Consider the following 27,710-nt stretch of genomic DNA (forward strand, 5'->3'; position numbering starts at 1 on the left):
GCTAATGCAACCCTGCAGCATCACTTAATGTTCGCCACTTCTAAACTAACTGAAGATGCACACAGTAAACACATATCAAAGTAAGAAGTCTGCTGTAGTTAGTAGCATTATTTACTTTTGATTCTTATTTCATAAGCTTCAGAGCAAAGCTCTACTGTTGAACAAAACCTATATCAACACATTAAATTAAGGATATCCCAAAAGGAAGAAACTAATTTTCCATCCCTGTAACTGACTTCGTCTTAAAATAAACCATAATTCCAAAATGTCAGTAAGCTGCAAGTCTTATAGTCATAATTTTGCATGTAAAATATAAATGCCACCTCAGAGCACGTTCGTCAGATTTTGCACAAACAACTATAAATATTTCTCAAGTACGAGGGACTAATAAAATTCAAACTGTTCAGCTGCAAAGAGGTCATTCCCAGCCAGCAGCAAGTCCAATGGAGAAAAAGAAACACCTCTCCTTCATAAATTAACAATCTTTTTAATGGATAACGTTGTTTCACAATTCACATCCACAATCTGACATAATACAATAACTCCTATCTTCCTTGTTAGTTTCTTGGATCTTCTAAGCCCCAAATTTTATACTGACCGTTGCCTAACAAGCACTGCGTAGCAGATGGAATATATCAGCATTTTGATAGACCCTTCCTACTGGATGCCTATTTCAGTGTCAGCAGGCACTAGACACCTGACCTCACAAATAACTCTGCTCATCCTGCCTGCTCAGCAAAAACACTGTTGACACGAGGCAATCGTTAGTATCAAGTTACTGTCCTGGTAAGATTTGTTCACACTTTTTGGCACCGCTGTTTCAGCTGCATACAGACTCAAGCCTTTGAAGCTTACAAAGCACTGGATCCTACCATTTCTAGCCTTCTTCTCCTCAAGAAGGATCAATGGAAGATCTGAACTAAGTGTAATCATTCCTCTCATTCCTTTTCAGGAATATCATCTATAAATAAAAAGGTAATCCTGAGCACAGGAGGTAACAAAAATTGCACTTGCACAAGGGAGCACTAGTAAATTCTCTGCCTTTGAGCTGAGTAAGGACCTTAAAATATCACCTTACTCTTCAGGATCTACATAAATTTTCTTATTAGCAAATTTCAATTTCAGAGAAAACAGACATGGCAACGATAAGGCATGGGGAACAGCAAAAAGAAGCAAGCAACATGGAACACAGAAGTAACTGCTAATGCCTTGCATTTGTGATGTTTATTAAAAGCTGCTTTCGATGTCAGTTTGACTATTAACATGGCGATATTTCTGTAAAAGCCAGATAAGAACTTTTTTGTTGATGATCAAAAATGGACTACTATCCCTATAGAAATCTGAAGGTGCAAAGGAAACACTCCTTGGAAGAAAAAAAAAAAAAACAAACAAAGAAAAGCCCCCAAAACTTGCAGATTCCACCCACCAGCAGAAGAGAGTAACTATTTATCGTGTAGAGAAATACTGCAGAGAAAAGTTTCACTCTATCCTAAAACTCTAATTCAAGCTACTAACATATGAGCCTCCCAAAAAAGCACCAAAAGAAAAATCAGAATCATACCAGTCTAGAAAACAAGCACATTGCCAACAGAATTATTTGGAATTACAGGAGCATTCAGCAGTTAAAAACTCATCAGTTGATGGCCCTGCTAACTTATAGTGGCAATCTTAACAGCCTGCTAACAGCCTCTTCTCCCTTGTCCTTTTAAGTACCACATGCTCCAGAGCACTACACTTATGAAAGCAGGTTGCACAGCGTTCTGATGAGGAAACATGGAGCCCAAAGTAACAGCTACCGTTTCCCATAATCATCATGCGGGGGAGGGGGGGCCAGGGGTGGGAATAAAAGGAAGAAGCAAAGGGGACGATAACAGCCACAGCAAAAACTAGATAAACTATGAGCAGAGGCATGGGAGTTTCAGGAAACCTAAGAATTTAGGATTAAGAACTGCCATACCTTCTGAACAAATGGCTTCCTTCAAGTAGAGTAGCACATCTGCAAATTTTCTAACATCATTCACCAGCTGCATGATGTATTCTGGGTCCACAACAGGATTATCATAGCAGTCAGAATTGGAGCTAATGCTGCTCAGAGAGCTGCTCTTGGTGCTGCGCCCCATTCCCCAATTTCCCGAATTAGAGATGGTGAAGAAGTTGGAGGTAGACAGCCGGGCCAATCCCAAACCACGTTTGTTACTTCCACCGTTCTGTCGCAACATCCCAGCAGCCGCTGTGCCTAGAGAGCTCCCACAGACAGCATTCAGGATCGCCCAACGTCCATTGGCCAGCCAGAGATGAAGCCCTTTAAAACAGAGGAAGGGAAAAGGAAGTGGAGAAGGAAAGGCACTGGTTAGGGCAGAAATACACAGTAAATAATATTTTTGTTCTGAGAAGACCCAAAAAATTGTTTTAATATGATGCTGCTTACATCATTAAGTTAAGCATTAAGCATTCAGTTAAGCATTACATTGCTTAACTGAAGCATTATCAAGGTTCTTCACTGCTTGATGTTCTTTTCATATATACATATATATATACTTTTTTTTTTTTTAAGGATTTGCACAGCAAACATGCATCATTACACAAAAGCCAGTGGTATGCAAAATTATTTCTAGAGCTGATTATGATGCGTCCTTTTTTAAGGAAAGAAAGTTTGTTCCCTCACTACTTATTTTGGAAACCTTAAGAGTCACATTTGTTACACACACCCCCAGACCCATTCTCTACCAATTCTCTACCATGAAATGTTACTACAGCTGACAACAATTGCTAAAACACCCCACGTGATACAGACCACAAGAGCCACCCAGCTGCTCTCAGCATCCTGCCTTTCAGATAACAGTCAACCTTGATCTGATAGGATCATTTTTTGTTACACAGATTGTGCTGAGCAAGAAACTCTGACCTATACAGCCTGAGAAGGGAAAACATCCTAGAAGTTGGTATGTGGGCTTTTAGGCCTGCTGTCTTGTAATAAAGCCAAAGTAAAGATATAGAAAAGTGATTTAAAACATCTCAGCACCAAAGTTTAGCCACAAATCTCAACAAATCAGCCTGAAGGCTGGTGCCCTGTTTTAGCATACCTTAAAATTTCCACTACAAAAACACGCAGACTTGGGGGCTATCAGATGGGTAAAAGTAAACAGCTACCTGCAGCTTTAGGGAAAACAGAACGCACTTTCAGAGCTCCAACACCAGGTTAGGCCATTTGTCTGAAGGCAGCCGTGCAGGTGGCAGAGCCAGGGCTGGCTCCAGCAGCACCCACAGCCCTGCCATTACACTCAGCACCAGGCCAAGTGCTCAGAACTCACCCTATATGGGAAACACAAGAAGAAAAAGATAGAACATGCCAATTAAACCACTTAGTTGTGGCTGCAGATACATCCAACCACTGTTAATAAAGAAACGTTACTGTGATCCAAGTAATGAATGCAGCTTGAAGTGGAAATTGTACATACTTCTGTAGTAGGTCAGGCAAAAACAGAACCAGCACCCTTATCAATTTAACACTCCCACTCCGTGTTTCAGCAGGAGTTACTCTAATGCAGCTCCATTCTTTTTACGTTATTTTTGCTTTCTTTCTCTTTGCAACGTGGAGCCGCTCGGTGCTGCTGTTGCAATGAACCCTACAGGGGCTGCGCCAGGAGCCGAGAAGGGGGTGGGGAAGACGACGGCACTCGTGCAGCGTGCCCAGGGCTGCACGAGTAACACTGGTCATTAAGCGACTCCGAACACCTCGCCTGCCTTTGGAACACAAAAGCGCCCACAGACCTCGCTATAAACGCTTCCAGACCTCCCCAGTTAGAGCGAGCCAGCCCCAACGGAAAGAAAAAAACCGAACGGCAGCAGACGTGTCAGCAGCCCACTCCGTGGCACAGCCCGGCCTGGAGGAGAGCGCGACGCGGCGGGCAGCGCAGGGAAGCCGCCGCCGAGGGGCCGCGCCGGGACCCCGTCAGACCCAGCGCACCGCGGCAGCCCCTCCATGCGCCCCCCACAGCGCGGGCAGCGCGGCCTCGGAGGACAGAGCCCAGCGCCGAGGACGGGCGCGGAGCACCGCCCGCCCATCGTCGCTCCTCTCGGCGCCGCCACCGCCGCCGCCGCCGCCGCCACCCGCTCTCCCTCCGTTCCGCCCCGCCCCACCGAAAGCCCTTCCCGGAACCCCCGGACCTTACCGGAGTCGCTACCGGAGAGCGGCGGCGGAGCGCAGGCCCCGCACACCGCCTCGCGCCCATGCAGCGCTCTCCCCACAGCGCGGCCGCGCCGCCACCGCCCCCTCACGCCCGCGCGACGCCGTTGGCCGCCCGCGCGCGGCGGGGCGGAGACCGAGCACGTCCCGCCCGGGGGCGCGGCCCGGGGCCCCTCGGTGCGAGCGCGCGGTTGCCAGCAGCGGTCGCGGCGCAGCCCCCGTCCGGGTTGGGTGTGACGGCGCTGGAGCGCCGGCAGCGACCCGGCGAGAAACCGAACCGACCGCGGCCGAGGGAAGGAGCGGTTCTATTGCTTCCCCCGCCCTGCACTCCCGGCCCCGCTGTGGCACCGCGCCTCGTCCCGCGCTGCACCACGCGCGCAGTCGCCGCTTTCTGCTGCGTTCCGCCGCTTCTGCTCCATGCAGAGCCGCACCAACGCGGTGCCAGGAGGAGTCCCGGGCGGGAGCGCCGTCAGCACCCCGAGAGCCAGCAGCTGGCACTCTTCAGCCTTGGTACGGCCGTGCGAGTGCATACGTACACGTTCTTAAAGAAGAAAAAAGAAAATTTGGAAGAGATCCTCAAGCAACACTACACAGAAACTGAAACGGCTCCCCAGCGGCTAACGGGACTCGAGGGCCTCTGCAGACTGGTAGCGGCATTTCGGTTCCCCGTTTGTAGAGGCAAGGACTGCAGACCCCCAAAAAAACTCACACTAAATAAAACATAACTCTAAAAACCAAGTAAGTGGTTATAAATCCTTCAATTTCCCCGAGTTTGGAGAAAAACAAAGAAAGCAATGCCCTGAGCTTCAAAAGATGCTAGCGATTCAGGTAATTGATTCAGCAGATGTCAAAATCAGGCCAGGGCAAACAGTTGTAAACTAATTTAATGTGCAAGTGGGGGAGTGCAAGGCAAACAGTGTAATCGGCAGTCACATCATCAGGAAAAGAATTAAAGGCTTGTTGTGGAAAAGTCACTGAAATACTGATAAGTGTACAATAGCAATAAAAAAAGTAAACAAGAAATTCCACCTATGCTTATCAATACATAGACTACAAAGCAATGGATACCATTTGGTGTCCAACCCTTTTTTAGAAAAGAAAGCATACACCTACAGCAGACTGCTTCAGGAACTCTTTTTTAAAAGAGAAGTACCTTTACTTTGCCATGTCTATACCATTTCCAGGCACGTTTTAGAAAACACAAGGAAGAAAGCACTACTGACCCCAGTGCATACCTAGCTTGGCTCTTCTGCAGTTACTGAAGCAGGCAGGGTCTGTTGTATCTCTGCCACTCTTTGCATCAGTGTTTTCTCCCTCATCCTGGCTCCCTCTAAGGTCAACCTGTGACTATTCTAAAATTCATCAATTCTTTTGCTGCATCATTTGCTTGAAGAAAAAAAAAAAATTGTCCCCAGAGGTGAAATTTAAAGTGACAAAAATTAAAAATCCTAGGATTAAATGTTTTTATGCTTATTGCCAGCACATGATCTGAAATGTACAAGCGTTCCATCCTGTGGGAAGCCAAGCCTCAAACATCTTCTGTAAAAATGATTTGAGCCCACATCTGCACACTATATGAACGTTAAGTGAATCTCTGGGTTTTCTTCAAACTAAATGTCCCTTTCATTTTGGTTGTTCAGAGCTGTTTTCTTCTCCGTTCAGTTCGGCTGCCAAACTGAATGCAGAATTCCCCACATTCTTCTCAAATCAAGACACAGAACAGCTCCAGTCACATCCCAGACTCTGCAGCGCTGATTATCTGACGTTGCCTTAGAAAGTGCTGCACAATGGAAACATGGAAGTAAGACACACCTTCAAGATACAACTTCAAAAAAGGTCAGGACTGCATCCACCATGGCTTGCAGTTTTTGCTGCAGTAGGTCAATGAAAGGAGGATTAAAGCGTGACTGCTGTGACTACTGTTGCATTTTCATCATCCATTGTCACTTTAAAGAGGCAAGGCTCTTTAGTTAAACATAGTCTACAGCATTACTAATGAAGGCTTCAGGAGAGCAACAGAAGTCGAGCATGTGCACTGCTAGTGCTCAAAGTCTGCTTTTTCTGCTCTTCATCCAACTATCATAGTTTGCTCGGAATGAACAAAAACAACAAACAGTAATTAGGCAAATAGTGAAGAGCAAGGCAACAGAGATAATATAGCATCTCAGCAAAGAATTACCCAAGAGGAGACACAAAAATTCAATTTATTTTCATCAAAAATGCTAAATTTTCCTTCGTGGAGGTGCTGAAATCTGGTTTATTAGGAGTAGTCTATGCAGCTGTTTTAACATTTTTTCCCCTGCTGGAGCACATGTACACAGTGAAATAATAAAGCGTACCTCTTTTAAGAGAAATCAATATACGGAGTAAACTTCAAATGTCTGCTTCTCCCTTTTCAGTGTTCAATAGCACTTTACTCATAAAAAGTGCTTCTGAAACCCAAGGGAAAGGTCTGCCTGATGGAAGCTACTCTATATTGAAGCCTCCAATCGCTGTTAAGAGAACAAACCTTTCCAGGTAGCACCAGTAACATAGCTAGAACTTCATATAAAGTATGACTTCATAGAAAGTCATATTTGCTAAGAAATCAGTTTCAAAATACTGGCTCTGTGCTTCTACTTATAAGCCAAAGAGACACATGTTCTAAACTAGCTTGATGACATCAATTAGTGTGTAGAGTAGTATGAGCAATAACAGTTCCCTGCAGAGCCAGACACTTGTTATTGTTAACTGGACACACCAGCAAGGGTGCAACAGCTGAAAGGGACCCACATCGCTGAAAGTAAGATTGAGAAGGTTGCTTACAGGGAGAGGTTGGTAGAGGATTCCACACTGTGTTTACATTCCAGTGAGCAGAATTCTGCTCTGAAGAAGAATTTCCATAAACCATTTCTTTCCAACAACCATTTCTTACACGTAGGCTCCTACAAATGGCCACATTATTTGTGTAACAGAAATCAGGTCAGGACTCAGCTATTGTTAAAGGAAATAATGTGACATTTTTTGGTAAATAACTCTTGTCCATAGCTGCATCATAAAATTTAACAGCCAAAGTCAGTACAAAGCCATCCTACCTGACACTGAGGAAGCTCAGAAAGCTGTTCCCTTGCTACTACATCTACTACAGGCTTTTATTTTTTTCCTCACGAGATCCCCATTTAACTACAGCAAACACCACCCACTGTGAATCCATGAGATACCTGTGTCCATCTGTGCTTCCTAGAACGTGGCCTGTTCCAGCCTGAGCACCAAACACCCTCAAGCAACTGACGTGGGTGAAACTGAGGCACCACTGAGCACTGGGCAACCCACAGAGCCGCTGCAGCCTGCAGGGACCTCATCTTCCTCCCCGTGGGCCTGAGCTTCTGTGCAGACCCCAGAATGCTTCAGAAGAGCAAGGGAAGCAAAAGGCACAGCTTTAACAAGTTTTAAATAAAACTCACATTTTTTGTTTAATGGCTTGTTACAATTCATCTCCAAGATGATCCCTCTGTACTTCTTAACACAGTGAGGGAGGTGTCAGTCTCTTATACAGCTTACCATTCCATCACCTCACCCTTGCTAAAAGCCCTCTTCTCCAGTGATCTCTTTTCCACAGTTGCTGTCTTTTTCTCTCCGATGATGTAGTTGACGTACACAGTGGGTTTAACAGAGCCATTGCATTCAGCTCTGTCCTTCCACTGCTTTCATCTTAAACCCAACAGCCCAAGAGTCATTAGTTTTCTTTTCAATTGTATCAGAAGACCTGACCAAAAGACCTCCTCCCCAGTTTTCCCTCTCTTTACACAACATCCTGCTGTCTTCAGGTTAAGCTATATGCTGCCATAAACTACTCCTCTCAGCTTACGCAAGGCTGGAAGTGCAATGTGGGAGAAGTGCCAGACACAGGGCAGCACAATTGCACTCATCCTCCAGGAAAAGAATTGCCGCTGGTGCAGGCAGCACCCCATTTCCCAAGCTTTAACAAGCAGCTTCTTAAAAAACTTCCACCTTAACTACCAGTTGTCTAGAGGGGCAGTAGGTGGTGAGGAATGAGAGGAAAGACTGCATGAAGGAAACAATCTTCCAGAATCTCCCCAGCCAAACACACTATTAGCCAACCCTAATTAGAGCCCAGTCACCTGCTGCTTTTAGGGTCAGCAGGCCTGGAGCTCATCACAAGCCCCACCTGCTGCATGGGCACCAGCTGGATTTAAGGCAGAGGAAGCTCTCCAGCCAAGGGCTGGGAGAAGGGCAAGCTGTTTCTGTAGGGAGTGGAGGGCTGGCTAGGGCATGTTTGCAGGCAGTACTGGCCTGACGTGCTCTGGGCAATAAGGACTGCTGTTTGTTGTGGTAGTAAAACAAGCTGCTGGGATCATAGTGAAGTATCTGCTGGCCTTAAATGTTATATTTGGAGTCTGCAGTAGATGGCAAATGTTAAGATGCACCAGTGCCCTTGGGCTGTGCTGTAGCGTGCTGCAGTCACCGAAACCACTGAGCACTGTTGCTTCAACAGCAAACAAAACTTCTTTACATACACCTGAAGGCTCTTAGTAGTTTAAGTGTTTAATAAATAAGATGGAAAAATAAACAAACAAATGTATGTTTAGCTAGAGACCTTCTTTTAAAGCCCATTTTCTATGGTATCACAAATACTGCTAGATAAAAAAGGGAGCTAAGAACAATGTTCTGGGACAGGGCTCGAAGAAAACTTTCAGAGGTAAATTAAGAATACATCTCTGCAAGACAGAATGGTTTACTCCACCTTGGGAGAGAAGGTAAGGTCCTTAAAAACAATTACATGTACTACATGTGATTAAGTGGTTGCTGTTCTTCACTTCTTGTTTTTAACCCTTCCTTTTCCCCCTTCTGATATTCTGGTGTAGTTGTCTTAGTCCTGACAAAAGACCCAATTTCAAGTAATACTTTATGGTTATAAAGTCTTATATGGTTATAAGTCTTATAGTCTGTAGGATATATATTTTTTTTTTTACCAACAAAGGAAATATGGCTTTAATCAACACTGGTAAATTTAAGTGTGACTGTGGTAGGGTAGGGAGCTATAGCCTCCTAACCTGCTTGAGGTGAAGCTGGAGTATCTTTTCTTGTTTTAGTCTAGTGTTTCCTGGGTTAGTTTCACAGGTTTTTTGCCATCCATATTCGTTTCTCCTATCAGGGATCATATCTTCATCTTGAAGTGTAGACAAGCATAGGAGAGACTCTCTAAAGATCAGCACTGTTGATTCCTCAGTCTCTGCAGGAAAATAATTTCATATTTAGCATTTGTGCCAATGTATGTTTTGTGGTTTGTTTTTATTTCTGCCTCCCTCAGGAGGAGAGGAAAAAAAATGAGATGCTAAACCAAAATTATTCCTAGCTTGCAATTAGATGTGCACAAATTGCTATATTTAGTGCACTCACAAGATACATTATTCTTAGTATGTTTATTAGGAATCTTGTTTAACAAGTGGAGTAAAAGAGTAAAGGTTGTGGCTATTAGTGAGGAGCACTGCCCCAATGGTGATGAACTTGTAGCACAGTGATGGTGTGCCAATGTAATGTTGTTGGAATTAGGCAAGGATGCAGCTCTGAAACAGGGGCAGCAGGGCAGGTGATGGACTGTGCTCTGCTGCGTGTGACTAAAGGCCAGCATCTCATACTTCTGAAAAGGGCTGCAGAGTAAAGGCTATTCTCATCATTATGGAGCAAGGTATATCTTATCCTCTCTGTAGCTTCTGGATTTCAAACTGATCTATTCCAGCATAGAGACTTCTTAATTCAGTTTTATAACTAAAAACAGAATCTAACTGTAATACTAATGATACTAGAAAAAATAATCCAGTTATAATGTGTAGCTGATCTACAGTTTTCACTGAATTCCATATGCTGATCACGTGCCACTGAAGAAAGCATTAGTATTTTAATAAGGAACTCATTCAGTGGTTTTCAACCTGAGCTTCATAGTGTGAATATTCCAGTCAAGTTCTTTCTAATGTCTTCTTACCAAATCTAGTAATAGGGCTTGCTTTGTGATGTAGTAGTTTTAATCATTCACATTAGTTTGTCTTTAAATGTCATCCCACTTTCACTGAACAATGGTGAGTACACATGCTGGAGGGTATGACATTGTTTAATGTAGTTGCTGAAGTAATCATGTGTTCATAGGTTTTGAAAGCACAATGCTGTTGCCTGACTCTTTCGGTGCTAGTGAATTCAGATTAGCATTCAGAGGCAATCTTGTTCTTGTAGTTCCTTCTGTGCTTTCCAAATATTGAATCTTCGCTCCAGTGATATAATTATGAACAGAGGGAATGAAACTATGTGACATGCAGTCGAGAGATATTGAGACATCATCTCCAAGTGAACAGATCTGTCATAACTGTGAGTGAAAAAGATGTGGGTATGGGCCCTTTGAGCAAGTTACTAAATGCCTCTTAAATATCTTTGAGTACTCTAATCCGTGGTATGATAAAAACTAGTGAAAGCCATTTAGTTGTTGATGAAAGAGTTGTGGGTGCCTGGTTCCAACAGGCAGTTCCTGAGTAGACCTCAGCCAGGAACCTCCCAGCAACCTAGGTGCGGCACTTAAAATCCTGAAGGGTATTTTCTACTGACCTTAATGGGTCATTTCTCAGGGCACAGGTTGTTCAGTTGCTGTTTAATGAGGCTCCTAAATCTTGCTGAGCACAATACAGGTAGTGTAAGTACTAGTACAGGATTCCCTGCAGCCATGGGCTGGGATGCTGTGTTGCAGCCCATCACTCTCACTGGGGTTTTTTGAGCTGGATTTGGCCCAAAAGTCGCTGATCCAAGACCAACAGTGGTTTGGCTGTTGTGTTTTCCTTCCTGGTGTTGTGCTTAATAGTAAAAATGAATGTGATTATCTGAAAGACAGCAGATGCTATTGTAATGTCAGATTTGAATAACAGATGTGAATGTGCTCTACCCTTGCTTTAAATGACATATGTTATTTATCATTAAAACACTTTCTCATGCAGTGGAAACCTGGTTTCCCACTCTTTAAGAAACCACTTACTGAACAATATGCATAAAATCAGAACCATTGTTTTATGCATATATATGACAAGATGTCCATCTAATACAGCAGTATATTTTGAAATACAGTATTATTCACAGAGCTTAAATGATAAGGTAATAAAACTGATATACTTTTGTCTTGTGTTTAGATAGAATTCAGAGTGATGCTTATTGGTTACGGGTCAACCAATAAAATGCATAAAGCTCTATTACTTTTGGTTGAGTATATGGTATTAGATTACAGATTACAATTCACTGCAGTGAAAACCACAATATTTTAGCACTTTTATTCTCACAGAAGCCACAACTGGTTTGCACTTATTGCATAGGTATTACGGTTTCAGTAAATACTGTCTTGAAGATTTGTAGCCTTAATGAGATCTGAATAATACATAAATCACTATAAAAAGAAAACTGCAATACAAAATAAAAAATAACCAAACTTCTAGCTTGTGTCCAAGCTAACAGCTAGTTTGTACCTTAGTGTGATGGAATTGTGCTTGATAATAATAAGAATAGCAAGTCTGCCTTGACAAGTTTGCAATTCTAGTAAACAGAGGGGCTGCTTACGTCCCCTTAGGTATAGCAGAATGTACTCTGAAGACCCCCTTCTACTGAGTTAAGCTGTTTTGGTGGGAACACATGGAGGGAATTCACCATGAGTACCCCAACTTTCCCCATGTCTCAGAAAGGTGGTCCCCAGGTACAATGGGGTGCCTGTAAGCATGCTTATCATGGGGTAAGGGTCTAGGAGACAAGGGCAGCTGTTGAACAGGAAGGTTCAGTGAGAGGTTCTGTCAGTCCCTTCTCAAGGAGACTGTAACAAACTGGAGAAACATAAACTAGCCTCTCAAAAATGAACACATTTCTTTAGAAATTGAAAGGAAATGCTTGATTAGAGGTGCCATTTTAAAATCAGAAACCTATTTCCATGGACGATACATTGAATATCTCGTGGAAGTCACAAGAGAACTCTGGGGGCAGAGATGATGTTGGAGTTTGTACTGTTCTCTAATTGTAATCCGGTATCCAGTATGTCAGCAGCTCCCTCTGTGACTGTAAATGGTTCTTGTGCTTTGGTAGATGCTGCTGGTAGCTGCGCTGGGAACAAAATCTGGCATAGGCACAAGTCTATGGGGAAGAAAATTCTGTTCTTCTAGAACCAGAGGTCTGAACTGAGGGAGCCCACAAACTTAGGCTGCTTCCTTCATTGCCACCCCAATACTGTTTTTTGTGGAGTGGTTTTGGGGACTGTACTCCTCAAATAACCACCAATTCAAGATTTATCCAGGTAGCAGCACATAAAGGCAACACTGGCAGTCCTCTCTCACATAGGAATGTGACTCCAGTGCTGGCTGAGCATTTGCCATTCAATTTCAGTAACTCCTTCAAACCAGTAAAAATGCCTGAGACAGGTTTGACTGCCAAACGTTACCGGCTTTGAAGTCTGCTGGCAGGTAAGAGCTGTATGTCGGTGACCTACAAAAACATCAAAGTGTGTCAGGGAATACTGCTGCAAGAATTGGAAGCCAAAGATCCAAGAGGAAATATTCAAAGATAATATGAATAGACTGCAAAGGTAGAAGATGTACGGAAAATCAATAAGTGATCAAGGTCAGACAAACAAAAATCTGACTAGAATAGAACTTGGAAAGGAAATAGAAAGGACAAATTTGCACTGTTTCTTTATTTTCTCATGTGTACGTGTTCTGTGTAAGCAACAGCTATCTTGTCTTCAGGATAAATGCATCAGTACATCCAGAATATAAATAAATGCAGTTAATTCTTCAAAAGGAGACCAATAATTGATCAGTGTCTTTTTCTTCATGTACAAATGTAGCACACTACAAGTTTTTAAATAATCTGGTACATAGCAGTGTTAAAAATATCTGTTATTAAAAGGCATCATCATCATAGATCAGATTCTTCATGTAACTTGCCAGAATCCAAGTGTGGAACCTACAAGTCTTGGTGTAGGAAACTTACTGGGATGTGGATTAATCTCACTAGTAAGTCTCTCTATCACTTCTGGAGCCTTATCTCTCAAGTAAGGAATTTTCAGCAATGAAAGTGTAACGTGAGAAAATAAAATTATGTAGAAGGAACTTTGGAATGGAAGATAACAGGAACATAGGAATGATCAGGCTGGGTAAGATCAAGAATTCAGTAATACCAATATTTTGCATCTCATAATAATAATAATGTTAAACTAATGTTTAAGGAAGGTAGTAAGGACTGGACAGGAATATCTACCATTTTCCTTGAGCTTCGTGCCATTTGCAGCTAAGAAATGTCTAGAGCCAAGCATTATTTCTGCATATTTAGTAATTGTCATGGAATTCTTTTCCTGTGGACTTTAGCAGCCATCTGCTGAGATCATGTAAACTTCCAGAAACACCAAAATCTTAGCAGGGAGCTTCACAGCTTAAAAAAAAAGAAAGTGTTGTGTTTTTTAGTTATTTTGGGGGCATATAGGTGGGAGAGGAAGGGTATTGTTTTTGTTTTGACACTTGAGGATCACAGCTTTGTACTGAAATTCACCCTGGGTTTCTGAATCTGGTTCCTGCTGCAAAACCTGATCCGTGAGTGCAAGCTCTGCCAGAACAAGCTGCAGGAATGGGGCCTCCACCATTGCCAATGCACAGTGAGTGAAACCAATCAGTAAGGAGAAGAAATTAACAGCAGTGTATGACCCTGCACATCAAAATGACCAATGGAGGATATTTTCAAGATGCGATATGGGACATTTTGAGTGCTCTGTGTGGCTTAGTATGGTGCCACAGGGCTTTAGTTAAAATTCCATTGTTTTTTTTTTGCTTTTGTGAAGTTCTGTTTTCAATTTTCAATGTAGCAGTGTTACCAAATATGGGATAATCTGCTGCCGCTCTGGACATGTGTCACTGTTTCTGCACTGGAGATGGAAACCAGAAATTGATTCTTCCCTTGCCCCATGGGAAGTACTGATTCCCTGTAGCTTTTGTAGCAGAGACAGAGAAGCTTATAGGCAGGTGTTAGGTTAAATCAGAACTTTCCTGGTTTGCACTCATAGAATTTAAAAATAGAAAGATTGAATACAGCAGACAAAGCTGGAAAGGGTTAAGCTGTTCAGATTGCCTGCTTTAGGTGGAACATAAAACTTTTTTTTTCCTTAAAGAGGAAAATAAACAGTTCACTTATCCCTAGGGTGGTAGCAAGCCCTAACAAGGAAAAGCAGGACACATTCCTTCCTTCCTTTACAACTAGTCACTGAATTGCTCCCAACACATTCCAGATCTGGTAGGATAACTTAATTGTCTTCACCTGCAGGCCAGTGCCTGAATTCCTGACAGTTAATATAACACCTATGGAGTGAGGCACCACAATTTCTTTCTGATGAAAGTTTGTTATGCACCCACTCCCATGGCTGTTAGTATTTTCATAGGTTCATTTGCATCTGAAGACTTGGGAGTTTCTTGGGTGGAACTGTGTCTATGAAAGTTTGAGCCTAGTGCTGTCATCAGATGAAATTTCTCACCGGAGACTTAGAACAGATATACGAAAGGAGAATTGTTTATTGTAATAAGTTGTGGTTAGGAGTGAAATTTTTAATTGCTTCCTTTACAGTGAAAGATCTGTATGGAGAAGGGAATGCTGCTGGTTTGCTTTCGCTGGTGGTGAAACAGGAACATTTCTGTAATGATTCCCCATCAGGTGTGCAATGTTTTCCCATAAAGCAGGTGAAATTTTGCAAATTTGTTCAGGCAGATTAAGACCATAATTGCTGTCCCAGAATATCCTCAATTTGTGCTCTGGATTACAGTGCCACTTTTCTGCAGAATGTCAAGAAGGGTCCCACAGTGCAAATCTCAATGAAACGTAGATCAGGAGCACACCAGGAAGCTTATGCCTTTTTCCAAGCAAAGAGCTAAAGAATTAAACAAGGAAAATAAAACACTTGAGTGTACCAACTCAAAGCAATTTATGTACTTATCCCATTTCTACCGTCACTTCTGAAGCATTTTATCAAATGCTTTGAAACACCATCGTGGTAAACAGATGTAAATGTTTCAGGTAAAGACTTAGCAGCTGTTTTCAGTGATATTCCATGCTATAAAACATTCTGATAGTTTTGAGGAGGCATCAGGAAGCTCCCCTATACTGTGCTAGCACAGTAATCAGTGTTAGTTCCAGCACAGAGAAGAGGCAGTTCTTTATTTGTAGAAATGAACACAAAGTAAGAGCAGAAGGTCTTTAAGGCTTGAAAATGGTGGTGAAGGTAATTTTGAAAGAAGTAAAAATGTGCAAAATTGTAACTAGGATGATACTTAAAGGAGTGAGAACATTAGCAATATTTTTACATATGTTTACTTACTGATAAATCTTATTGAGTGGAATAATGGTTTAACATTACTTTTGTCAACATAATGAAATAATTGCATTATTGGGAGACAAGAACAGAGGGAAGTTAGGGAGGGGGAAATAAGTTCTGAATACAGAAGGGCACCTGTATTATCCTGATATGCCTCCAGGCGTTAATCCCAATTAGACTGAAAGCCTGCATAAATCAGAGCCTTGAGTTCCCATTGATAAACATATTCCCAAAAACTGCATCTAGTTTTCACATATTGTGTACTCTTGTATATTTTGTGTATCAGTAAGTCTGTATTTTGAGCAATGTTTGGAGATATTACCAGTTCCTGTAGTTAGTTTCAATCTAAGACAAGAAGAATCTTAAACATGTGTAGGACTCTTGCTGGAGTGAAATTAATGGTACCGTTTTCATCTTAACTTTATAAGGTTAACATGTGTGATGCCCAACAAAAACGTCTGTCAGTAGCAGTCACTTTAATTTTGTTACTGTTAATTCTCTGGATAATTAAATGAACTATTTCAGTTACGTGGGCTTTCTCAGGAATGCTTTGGGGGTATATATAAACAGTTCCAACATACCACAGAAATGCAGTAGCAACCTCAGGTGGCCTTTGTTGGTCTCCTAACTACTGAAACTTTAAAGCAAATCGACAAAGACAGAGATTGCTTTAAATACGATGAAAAATGAAGGAATATGTTCTTCAAATGGATGACTGATAAAGGAAAAAATAAGCCACCTCTAATGCATACACGAGACTTGGGACTGAAGATGAAATGAATGCAGACTGAGAAAATAACTAACGTGACTTTAGGATTGAAATAGTCTGTTACGATTACAGCAAATTCAAAGGTTGCCCTCCGTTAATTGTGTAACACTAGAGCTCATTAGTCCCGTTGATTTACACACTTAGCATTATGGCGCCATCGTGTGGCGCAACTGATAAGTGCAGGACTCCTAGCTGCCATCAACCGGCTGTCACTGCCACCGTGAGCGACCACAGCCAAGTTTAGAGGCTACTTGACAGCAGAGGTTTCACGTCTCTCTGGCTTCCACAGTGACTACCCTGTCTAAGTTCCTTATCCACGTGAAGATCTTTCGAAGGGGAGGGAACTTTCTCGACTGTCCTAAAATAGATTTAAATACACTGCTCAACCCATGGTTAGTACAATTAATAGAAATAAGAATAGGGGATAGGATGTGTTTGAAGGAGAAACTCACATTGAGCTGCAAATCTGCAGGATGTGGCAATGGAGAAAACTAGAATATGAATATTGCTGCATCAATTCCATGAGGAAAAACTTCAAATGAGTGTGAAGTCAGGGTGGCACACGACAGGAGAACAGGTAATACACTATCTCACTGCAAAAAGGAGGGAGAGAACAGAAGTTTTTCATGTCTGATGGGTCCTTGAATGTTGTGTGCAATGAGTGAAGGGAATGTTGCAGCTCAGATGTGTGCAATAAGAGGGAATGATGTATAATCAGGTATAAAAGTAGACAAAAGCGTATTGGACTTGCAATTATGTTTGGGGGAAAAAAAACCCAAGCATTTTCTAGGCAAAGGTAGTGTGACACATTACCTAAGTGATCGCTAATTATGCACGCTGTGTGATGCTTAGAAATATTTTAACCAAGTTTGCAAAGTTGATAATTTTTATAAGGGCTATAAAACAGGCAATGAACTGGTTAAAAGTGATAAGGCGTTGAACAATTTTTGGGAGGTGAATCCAGGGTAAAAGAAAGCTATCAAACTTTAACGTAGTTATTAGTGACCCTGACATGAATGTTATCAGTGTTTTGTTGACCAAAAACTAGAAGGTATCATTAATATGGAGGAGAGATGGGGTAATTATGCACAGGGAAAAACAAGGTTCATCTCAAGAAATGGAGACATCAAAACAGAATGAAACTCTAATTATAATAATAATTATAATTATAAATCTCTAAACTCAGAATAAAACAATATAAACTACAGAAACATGTCTTGAAGAATAGTAACGAAGAAAGTGCTATAAGACGACACTTTTTGGAAGTAGCAGAACAGGCTGATGTAGTTGATGCGTATAAAATGTGATAGAGTAAGTAAATCTTGATGTTTTTACAACCACCTGAAGTATTTTCCAGCAGAAAGAGGAGATTAACGCTGGTATGAATTCAAAATGGAATGTACAGTAAGCCCATATGCAGAAATGACTACTGAGGTGACCAAAGGAAGAAAAAGGCTGAGATTAGATGTGACATCACCATTACACATAAATGGTAAACACCAAGGATGAAGATTTGCTAAAGCAAAAGGGCAATGATGGTGAAAAACAAACAAGTAAAAACTGGCCATTTGTAAATTAGCATCAGAATCTAGATCCTAAACCACATGAGTAAATCTCTAGAACAAATATCCACTTGGAACAAAAACTATCTGCAGGGAGACCCAGAACCATACACTGTATGCTTTCATGCATGGAACCAGTCTCTCTGGAGTGCTACGGAGTTTTCTGGTGGTTTCCCTTACAGAAATATCGAGTGTTCTGTAAGCTGCCAGCCCAGCTTTACCTGCGGTGGGTCAGGTATTGCCAAAGACTAGTTGGACATGTTAATTTATGAGAGCTGCCAGGAAGATGCCGAGTGATACCTTCAAAGCTAAGAACGCAGTTAAGAAAGATATCTGTGCTGGAATGAATATACAGTGAAGAGTCACAAGTGTAGAGTAATAATCTGTTTTGATGGCACAGGTTGAATGAGAGTTTTGTGCTATTTCAAAGTTCTTGTTTGCATTAACACTGCCTTGGGAAAGCCAACAAACAAAACCTACAAACAAATCAAACATGAAGAGCTAGAGTAGGTTCCCAGCCCAATAATTCACTACCATGTATACAATACAGTTCTTTAGAGTTCTTTTATTAATTAGTATCTGGGAGGAAAACCCGAGCTACTGTGTTTTGGTTGTGTGTTAAAGTATTTATTTCTGTAGGAGGAGACTTTCTAGATTCAAAGTAAACTTCTGAGCATTTGTACCCCCTATTTCACATTTGTTTGACTTCTTTTTTTCTACTATTTCTCTCACAATTTTTTTGCTGTTATATTTCAGCTTGGTGATGGAATTCTGAGAACGGCAAATTCCAAGAGCACAAGTGGCAATAACCTTAAAATATCAGTGTGAGGCTCCCCATAGGATTGCACTTTGCATTTAAAAGGAAGATGATGAATCTAGAACACTTGGAGATGAACCTTACAGTTAGATTATTATCAAGAAGTTTGAAAGGTAAGTTAAATTTTATTGAACCACTGAAGTATATATTTTATAACCACAATTGAATGAACTTGGTCTCCATGCCTTGCTGTTGTAACTGGGAGGTCCCATTATCCATCTGGAATTTCTAGGAAATAATGGCTATGATTTTAAATTAAAAATGTAGGAACTTCCTTTTCTCTTTCTTCCTTCCCTTGACTTTCTTTCTTGTTTTAACTCTTCTTGCTCTTCTGAGGTTTTGGTTAATACTTTGTTTCCTTTCTTTATGGAAGGCAGAAGTCACAGTGCACTGCTGCTCATAAAACCTTATTTTATTCACGCATTCAATCTTTTCCTCACAAGTTGACTTCCCAGTACCAAATGCACAGGCAGTGGATGTGCTATGCTACAAAAGTCTTGCTTCTGTTGTTAACAGAAGCTTCAGATTCTCCTTAATGTGAAAGAAAAAAATAAGAGACATGTTTCTGAAAGTGAAGGTCCACCAGTAACTGGAACAACTGCTTCAATGTGCAACAGCAACGACAAAGCTGTTGAACACCCGCTTGAGAAACAGACATTTCAGTGGTGTCTGAAGTAACCTTTGCAAACTGCCTACAGGGGCTGCTCAGTACTTACATGTCCTGATCTAGTGCTTGCTTCAAGCAACTTCATTCATCCTCCTCTTCTCAGAACTGCAGAGCTTTTTGGACTGAAAGGCATTTCAACAGTATAACCGGGACAACATAACAGCTGATGATTTATTCAGATCAACACATAAGTCAATCCTGAATTACGATTTCAGATGTTGAAAATCTAATACACTTAAAGATTGACACAGGTGTACTTGAAGGACAAACGTATAGTGCAAAAAATTTAGGAGAAGAACTAGAAAGATAGAGTTAGTTTCTTTTGGCTTAGTTAACATAGACCATCATTAGAGGCCTGGTCCATATCTAGTATTTGCTCACTTTGGATGCCTGTTTGTGCTATTCCCAAGTTAGCAAGAGATCACCTAGGGTGTGAACACTCAGTGCATTAACTAATATGTGATGATAACATGCAAACTTGCCCTTACATGTGGTAAAAACTCTCACTCCAGATAAGAGGGCAAATTGGCAGATGACATCTGGCTTGTAGTGATGTAATTTGGACGATGATTTACTTACTAGTTAAACTGTGTATTTTCTATTTATACATTCTGCATTAAGATGAAGTTTGTGGGTTCAGTCTTGCTGAGCTGGAGCAAAGAATTTTGCCCTACCCTATAAACTCTGCCCTAGCTGGCAGGCAGGAGAGGACGAGCTTTCAGCTGTGGCTGAGGGTGTAGCTCTACGTAGGAAGGAACAGAGAATTTTCTCACGTTGGTTAGACACATAACTTTGTGCCTTAAGGCTGAAGAGTAATACGATTTCTTTCTGTTGGAATAGGATAAAACTTCACTATTTATTTTTTTTTGTATAAAGAGGATTAATTTATTTTTGGTACCAATAGAAAAAGTTTGGCTATGTATCTGTGCATATAATATTTATGTGCACATGCATATGTGTATTTTTGTCCACAGAAACTTTTGATTTTTTAAACATATAAAGCACCAGCCTATAAAGTAGGAGGGTAACAGTCCTGATGGGCAATTACATTTAGACAGCTTTTTCATTTCTTTCACTGATTAATTCAGTTTCAGATTATAATTTTCTGTGGGCATGAGCTATACTAGAAACCATGTAAGCAGTATCGTATCTCCAGCTGCTGAACAAGTTAATGCATGTTTGACTGCAAGTGCTGTCTTGGGCACTAGTAATCTAAATAACTTAATATCTGTTGTTAAATACAGTATCAGTAGCATCACAGAACTATTAGTAGTTCCAATATGTAATATTAATAAATTTGTAATAAAGACATTATTAACATATCTTAGTAGCAATCTACTAAATGTTAGTAAGTAGTAGTAATAGGAGTAGTGTAACAGTCAGGTCCTTTTACAAAAGAAACAAAAGCTATACCAGCACTCTTTCTGTGTGTCTTTGTGTCAAGTTCTGTATTTCTTTAAAAGTTTGCTGTTTTCTTCACATTCCTCAGGCCCACCTTCTGCCTTCTTCTCTGCTTCTTGATCTCATACTTAACAAAAGCACACTTGTGTCACATTTCTTATTTTTACACAAGATTACAGATTTTGATACCTATTCTACTGTTTCTAAGGAATGTGTTTCTTCCTAACTCTTCCATACAGCTATGAGGTTCACCATGTTAATAATGTTATTTTCCTTTTCCCTGATCTTTTCCATTCCTCTCCTTCTATACCATCTTTGCTGAAGTCAATCTTGGTTGGTCCTGAAGGTAACTTCCAGTCTTGTTCTTCAAGATTTTATGATCTTTAATAAGCAATAAAGTCTCTCTTGCTTTCCTCAATCAAAATCAAAGATTTACTACTCACCTACTTTCTATACAGTTCAGCTGAATTATTTCCTGTCATTTGACAAGTCATCAGTCATTCATGATTCACACCTTTCTTTGCTGCTTCTTACGCTGTTACTAGTGCATTCCTTTTTAAATCTGAGAATGAATTCAAACACTTACAAAGAAAACAACTAGATCTTGTCTATACACTGATTACAGTTCTAAACCAGCACCTCAGTTATGACAACTACTGAAAGTCAGAGTGAGCTGCAGAGCACTAGAGAGCCCCTGTCTTTTCCACTGGTCTTTTTTAAAAATTTTTTTTTTCCCCTGTTTTTTTTCCTGCTTTTTTTTTCTTGATTTTTCTCGTTTCCCACTCCCCCCAAAATGTTGCTAATTCAAATAGTTGGATTCTGCATGTGTGCAGTAATGCTGAATAAATCTGCCACAGCGGTGGTCTAAAACTGCACAAGAGCCCTGAATTGATGCTACAGCAGGATGCAGCATTTAATTACATCACTTCATACATTTTACCACTCTATTGCTGTCTCATTCAGTGAATAGGCAGTTATTTAGAGTTCATTTGAAAAATTCACTTCTAATTGCTATTTAGCTCTAGCCTTAAATGAATGCCATTCAAATACTATGTTACATTTAAAAATGTATTAATTATTATTGTATTATTTAATGTAATGTTACATTAAGAAATGTAAAAAATGCTAATTATTAAAAAAAAAACCCTGTTTTTAAAGCAAGCTCCACTTAAATTGCAACTACTTAGCAGCACAAAACACTTCTGCAAATGCATCTCTAATACATATTTCTCTTAAAAAAGGGAAAATGCATTTAATGGCCAACTTTGTGTGTGTATCCTGATGCAGCATCCTGAAGTGATTCCATTTAGCTGCCTTAGCTGCAGAACTATCATTTTGCTTCCCATTGTCACCTACTCATATGTTGTCTCCTAAAATATTTTGTAATATATGACAGAGCAGTCCTGTAGGCAACAGCCTCCTTACCTAGACAGTCCTGATCTACTGACTAGTACAGCTTCATGCAAGAGCTGCACGTGAACTTCCTGTCAAGTGTCCTACTACATCTCTACCAGAAACTGCTAGCTCAGGTGCCACAGATTCCTTGTCCAGACAGTTCCATCTCACATCTTACTAAATGTAAGTACCTTCTTTCAACCTTTCTCCTTTCCAGTCAATTAACTCAAAATCCCTCCTTTCTGTTTACCACTTTAGCTCAGTGTCATCCTACTATTTCGTAACACACACCTAGTCTGATCTTCTTGCCCAACCATTTGATTCCCTCCCAATACCAGAATCATTGTTCAGCCCCTCTAATCTCCTTGCTCAACTAGTCTCCAAACCTTTCTTCCACTGGCTTCCCAATCAGGGTGTCTCAGCCTTCCTCTCTACTTACTCTAGTGCTAAGACACCTCAATTTCTATAGCCTTTTTTCACTGATTTCTTCTCAAGCAATTTGTTTCTCTTCTGGTCTCAGTATTGTCTCATCTTAATATGTTCCTTTCATCCCTTATCTAGTTTTATTCTCCAGTCATTCAGATCAATAGGATTATTCTTAAAGCCAACAACTGTTACCTATGCTCAGTTCCTGTGCCCAGCTGTGTTTTGGTGTGGCACAACCATTACAGGAAAAGCCTTTGAGCTTGTGTAGTACCTGATTAACAGATAACTGACTACTCAGTCCACAGGGAGGAAGAGTGCAGAGACTGAAAAATGTCATCGGTAAGGAAATCTGTTGTGAATGATTACTTTATAGGTTGATATACTTAGCAGGAGCTGAGAGAGATCCAAGCCTATTTCATGATGGTCTCTCCAGCCCTGCAGGCAGCTCCTGGCCAAGAACTGTCAGAAAAGGCACAGAAATCTGTTTTTCAAAAGTCAACAATTTGGCAAAAAAGTGAAAAGTTTATTCAATCATACTATGAGGATGTTGTGTATGGATTGTTAGTGTATAAGCCATTAGGCTCATAGGCTGTCCAGTGTCTCTAAAATAGCTAATTAAAAGTGTTGCTATAAAAATTGCCAGCTTGTGAAACAACGGGTGGAGACAGGAATTCAACTCCAGAAACCCACTTCAGTTACCACATTGTTCCTCCATTATCTGTCTTGTTTCAGCAAGGTGAGTGTGTAGCAAAACTGTAATTGAGCAGTAACAAATGCTCAACAATAAAAAAAAATTAAGAAAAATTCTCCAAAAAGGATTGCATATGGAGGAGAAAATCTAATTATCCAAAAAAATCTGACCCAGAAAACAATGATTAACAAATGCAGTATTGATCAAGAATGGAAGTTCAGTGTAGGTGACAGCAGTTTTCAGAAATATGACAAGGATAAGAGTTTGGCAGAGTGTAAAGACTGGACTCATTATTAATTTCTTGTAATTAAGGAAGTAGAACTACACACAACGTATTAAAATCTTTCTTGTATTACATTACTATCCTTTCTACATTACCGATGTTAGAAACCAACTATAACAATTCAGGTTTCATTTAAAAACTTCTTTTCCACTTTTTGATGGAAAAAAGAAACTTTTTTTTCTTGCAAACATTATTCTAAGTACAATAGAAAACTGAAATGGATTCTTTCTGGCCTTCTATCTTCTGTATCTAACAAAACCTAAAATAATACAATATTTGAGATAAGTTAGAAATAAATGTTGAGCAGTGATGTAACATAGCCTTTGCATCTCCAGCTGTACAGGTCAAACTAAGTTCTGATTCACTTCTGGAAGAAAATAAACATGCTGAACAGGAACCATTTTTATACCTACCTCACTCATTCCAAAGAAGATGGGCAAATTAAGCACAAAGAACTGGCACTTAATAAAAGCAGAGAACAGCATTTTGGAGGAAAAACCTAACTCTACATTTATTTCACACAGGCTGCCAAGGATAGTGATTCATGATAGAAATATCAGCATTCTAAACATCACTGTGAACAGCACAGTGAAGACATTTTTCCATTACAATCTCACCATGTTATTCACAAATTTAACTTTCTGTCCTTCCCAATCTTAAGTTCCTGGGGCCCTGCAGGAGGTGGGTAGGGAAAGGGCAAGAACGGTGAAGAACGAAGAAATGGAACCCCTTCCTCTCCCTGTTCAGCAGATGAAATAAAGTTTATATCCATTTCAATGCAGAGGCCCCACTCTGCAGACTAAACTCATGGTGTAATTGGCGTAATATTTCAGGGAGGTGGAGGTGTGCTTTTTTTTTTTGAGTGGCAGATAGCATATCCACATTACTTCACCCCCACTGGTGTTTCAAGTCATGTGAAGTGACGAAATGTGAAATGGTTCCATTTGGTTGGTATTAGTTACATTGACCAAGTTGGCTTTGGAATAATCCATATCTTTATTCATCACACATATATACACTGATAAAAATGAGACCTAGCTCAGCTTCAGATGAATCCTTTCCTTCTGTTAAAAATCATGCAAGAAACTAATACTCTGGCACAACAGAACTGGCAAAATCTTATCATTTAACTGATGCCTGCATTAGTAGGGTATTCATTGATCCCCCACAAACTATTTCAAATTCTGAAACCATAAACTGAAAGAGGCTGGATAAACACAAGAGAACACAGATTTGACAGAAGACACCGTATCGGTCCCTGGAACTGACCTTGCTCTACTAGTTAGTACAAGTGAGTTTTCAAATATCACAGTAACATCAAACAAGTGAACAATCTTGCTGAATTTATATGAACTTACATGTCAGGCAAGTGCAAGTCTACAGAATGGACACCAGCACCACAGAAACTACTTTCAAACTTAACCTGTACCTTACAGCTTACATCAACTTACATAAATTAATTTCATTCCTCTGCTACCTGTCACAACACTTGTAAATTGCTCTCCCTGCTATTAATGTTACTGAGCCTACAATAAACAACATGGTTTTCATTTAATTATTAGATATGTTGTTCTCAGAAACCAGCTGGTTGCCAAGTATGCCAAGTGCCAACAGCAAATAATACAGGTTCTTCCTGTTCTAAGAAAAAAGAAATCAGAGCATCTTCTCATTTGTTAACCCAGACTCCATTTAAAATAGCTGTATTCACATGGTTACCAGTTGGATGAAATACTCCATACAAGTTTCTAGCACTCCCATCTTAAATCTATTCCCTAAAACTCAACAGGTTAAAATCAATATTGAGTCAGGATATGATTTGAGAATCTAAACCTTTTAGCAATTTTATCACTGCTTTTTATTAAACAGACATTTAATTTAATGTGAAATTGAAGCACAACATATTTTGCCCAAGCAAGTATTTCAGGAGTTGCACTGCAAAAATTGTCAGGGAGTGGATCCAGATTAAAAATTAAAACCTTCCAATTTTTACCTGTCCTCCAATGTTACTTTTCTAAATTATTTCATAATCTGGTTTCATAAACCAGTGTAACTGAAAATATGGCACCCTGTATGGAAAGCAGCAGCTGGGCTGAGAAGTGCTTAGGTGAGTACTTCTGCTTAACTCTTCAGACAACAGACCATAGTAAATGGTAAATATGGTAATGGTAATGTAATGGTAAAAATTTAAATAGTAAATATGCTTTTTCTATTCCCAGACATTTCAGTCTTCCATAGCACAGTCTCAAGTTTAAATGGCTTTCTCTCTGAATGTTTTTACATAGATAATGAGAAGTTTGAACCATACCATTAACCATATCAAAAGCACAGGTCTCAATTTGATATTGCTTCTTCAGGGAGGCTATGCATGCCATTATTAATACAGATGACACTCTTGGTAGTTTGCTTTGTTTTCTTCTAAGCTCTGCCTTTTACATTTGAGATACTTGTGAACTAATGTTGTCATTATCTGCTGCCTTGGAAAACTTTTCCAATTGACTTGTACCAAGAATGCTGAGAACACAAAGTGACCACAACATGTAGAGTACTGAAATACAGCAGATCTCAAATTGCAGAACAAAGAAGGAACTTCTGTCACAAAAGCATCTGATCAGTGTGGATGATTTTACCACGGATATGCTCCCCCATGAGTGCTGTTGGAAACTGATTAAATAACGGATCAATAAAAACCTCGTGTTTCGGACTAAGTTCTACTGCAAAGTTTTTTTGATAAAAAACAACATTGAAAAATGAAGACAGTAAATTGAACTGTGAGAGAACTCAATGCATGAGACAAGTTTCCTAGAAGATGGCAGGCATTTGTGAAATTATTTAAAACAAGGTAGAAGATGAATGAAATACAGGATGTGGTTCTGGGTAAACTCAAAAAGCGGGGTAAGGACAGAAGATAAATGTAGCAGAGCACAAGTCATGCAAACAACAAAGGTCAGCATGGCCTAAATAGATGGACATTGTGTGTACACAGTGTAGGGCTATATTTGAAAGATGGTTCAGTGGAAGGGTACAACCAACCTAAGTTTATGGAGGGAAAAGGATCTGTAAAAAGTCTCAATACTACAGTGCTCTTGATCCCAGCACAGACAGAGATGAAAAGTGGCAGAGATGAAAACTGTACCTCAAAGAAAATTTCTAGACTTTCATTTTCATACTGATTTGAATATATGACATTTTATTTGATGAGAATATTACTGATTTTTAGCTTTTTGGATTTACCTACTGTCAAAATATCTGAAACTTCAAAAACAAACAAGTAAATAAAAAACCCAACAAACACCCACCAAGACAGGGCCCTCAAATCTGGGCAATGCAGAGAGCAAAATTTGGATACACAGTAAATTTCATAATGTTTTGCGACTCTGAGGTATATTTTCCAGAGGATCAGAATACACGTGGGTTAGTTTACACCCATGTACCGATGCTTTAAAGCACAGAGATTACCAAACCATCCAAGACACACAAGTCAGTGCCAGAGAACTAGATCGAACAGCCCTTTCTCCAGCGCTCTAGAACATGCGAACAACTTGTTCTGAGACCCCAGCGTCGGCACCAAGAGACAAACTTGCCCCAGGTGCGACGACAGTGATGCCGGCCCGGGTGCTTGCGCTGGGACAGGAAAAGCACCTACGAGTTGAACAGGTTCCGCGGGGGCGGGCCGTGCGGCTATGCCCCGGCAGGGGAGGCTTTTCTATACTCACACTGGCAACATGTTCCTCTCTGTTGAAAGTTAAGCTTGGCAGCTCCTCTCAGGGCCCTAAAAGAAAGACAGTATGGCAAAACTGACATGAAAGTCTTCCTGGAAGGGTTATTTCGCGCTGCCTTTACCCGTGTACGACAGTGGGAACTCACACGGGCGTACAGCTGCGCAACGAGCCGCAGGAGCCGCCAGGCCAAGGTGCCAGAGGGAGAAGACGGGAGCCGGGCACGCCGCACCCTCGCGGCCCCTCAGAGGCGCTCTCCCGTCAGCCCACCCATCCCCTTTCGTCCGCTGCTCGCGGGGCGGTGCGGGGGCTACCGCTGCGGGGAGACGGGAGAGAGCACCGCCCGCCGCCCTGCAGCGCTGCCCGTTGCACGAGCTGCCGCCCCTCCGCTCCCGAGGCGAGCCCCAGCGCGGCGCCCACAGCGCGCGCCGC

At 40.9% G+C, this 27,710-nt stretch overlaps 1 protein-coding gene and 1 long non-coding RNA gene across 6 annotated transcripts in view; both read right to left on the bottom strand.

Moving 5' to 3' along the window:
* The window catches only part of ARHGAP29 (Rho GTPase activating protein 29), a 49,512-nt gene extending 45,231 nt beyond the window's left edge, over positions 1-4,281 (bottom strand). For 3 of the 5 annotated variants that reach the window (XM_048945235.1, XM_048945236.1, XM_048945232.1), the window contains exons 1-2: positions 4,173-4,281; positions 1,958-2,302 (exon numbers count right to left, since the gene is read on the bottom strand). In XM_048945235.1, the coding sequence (XP_048801192.1) occupies positions 1,958-2,219 (262 nt within the window). In that variant the 5' untranslated portion in view covers positions 2,220-2,302; positions 4,173-4,281. Of the gene's footprint in view, positions 1-1,957; positions 2,303-3,150; positions 3,313-4,172 lie in introns of all 5 variants that reach the window. The other 2 variants (XM_048945234.1, XM_048945233.1) reach the window with 2 other exon arrangements.
* Positions 4,282-12,234: 7,953 nt separating this feature from the next.
* Positions 12,235-27,661, bottom strand: LOC125693310 (uncharacterized). The gene is made up of 3 exons (XR_007377043.1): positions 27,427-27,661; positions 27,276-27,331; positions 12,235-15,107 (listed from the first exon to the last, which is right to left on the bottom strand). It is a non-coding gene; the product is annotated as an uncharacterized LOC125693310 (long non-coding RNA).
* Between the last annotated feature and the right edge of the window lie 49 nt (positions 27,662-27,710).

Source organism: Lagopus muta, chromosome 5, assembly GCF_023343835.1.
Source record: "Lagopus muta isolate bLagMut1 chromosome 5, bLagMut1 primary, whole genome shotgun sequence".
NCBI classification, from domain to species: domain Eukaryota; kingdom Metazoa; phylum Chordata; class Aves; order Galliformes; family Phasianidae; genus Lagopus; species Lagopus muta.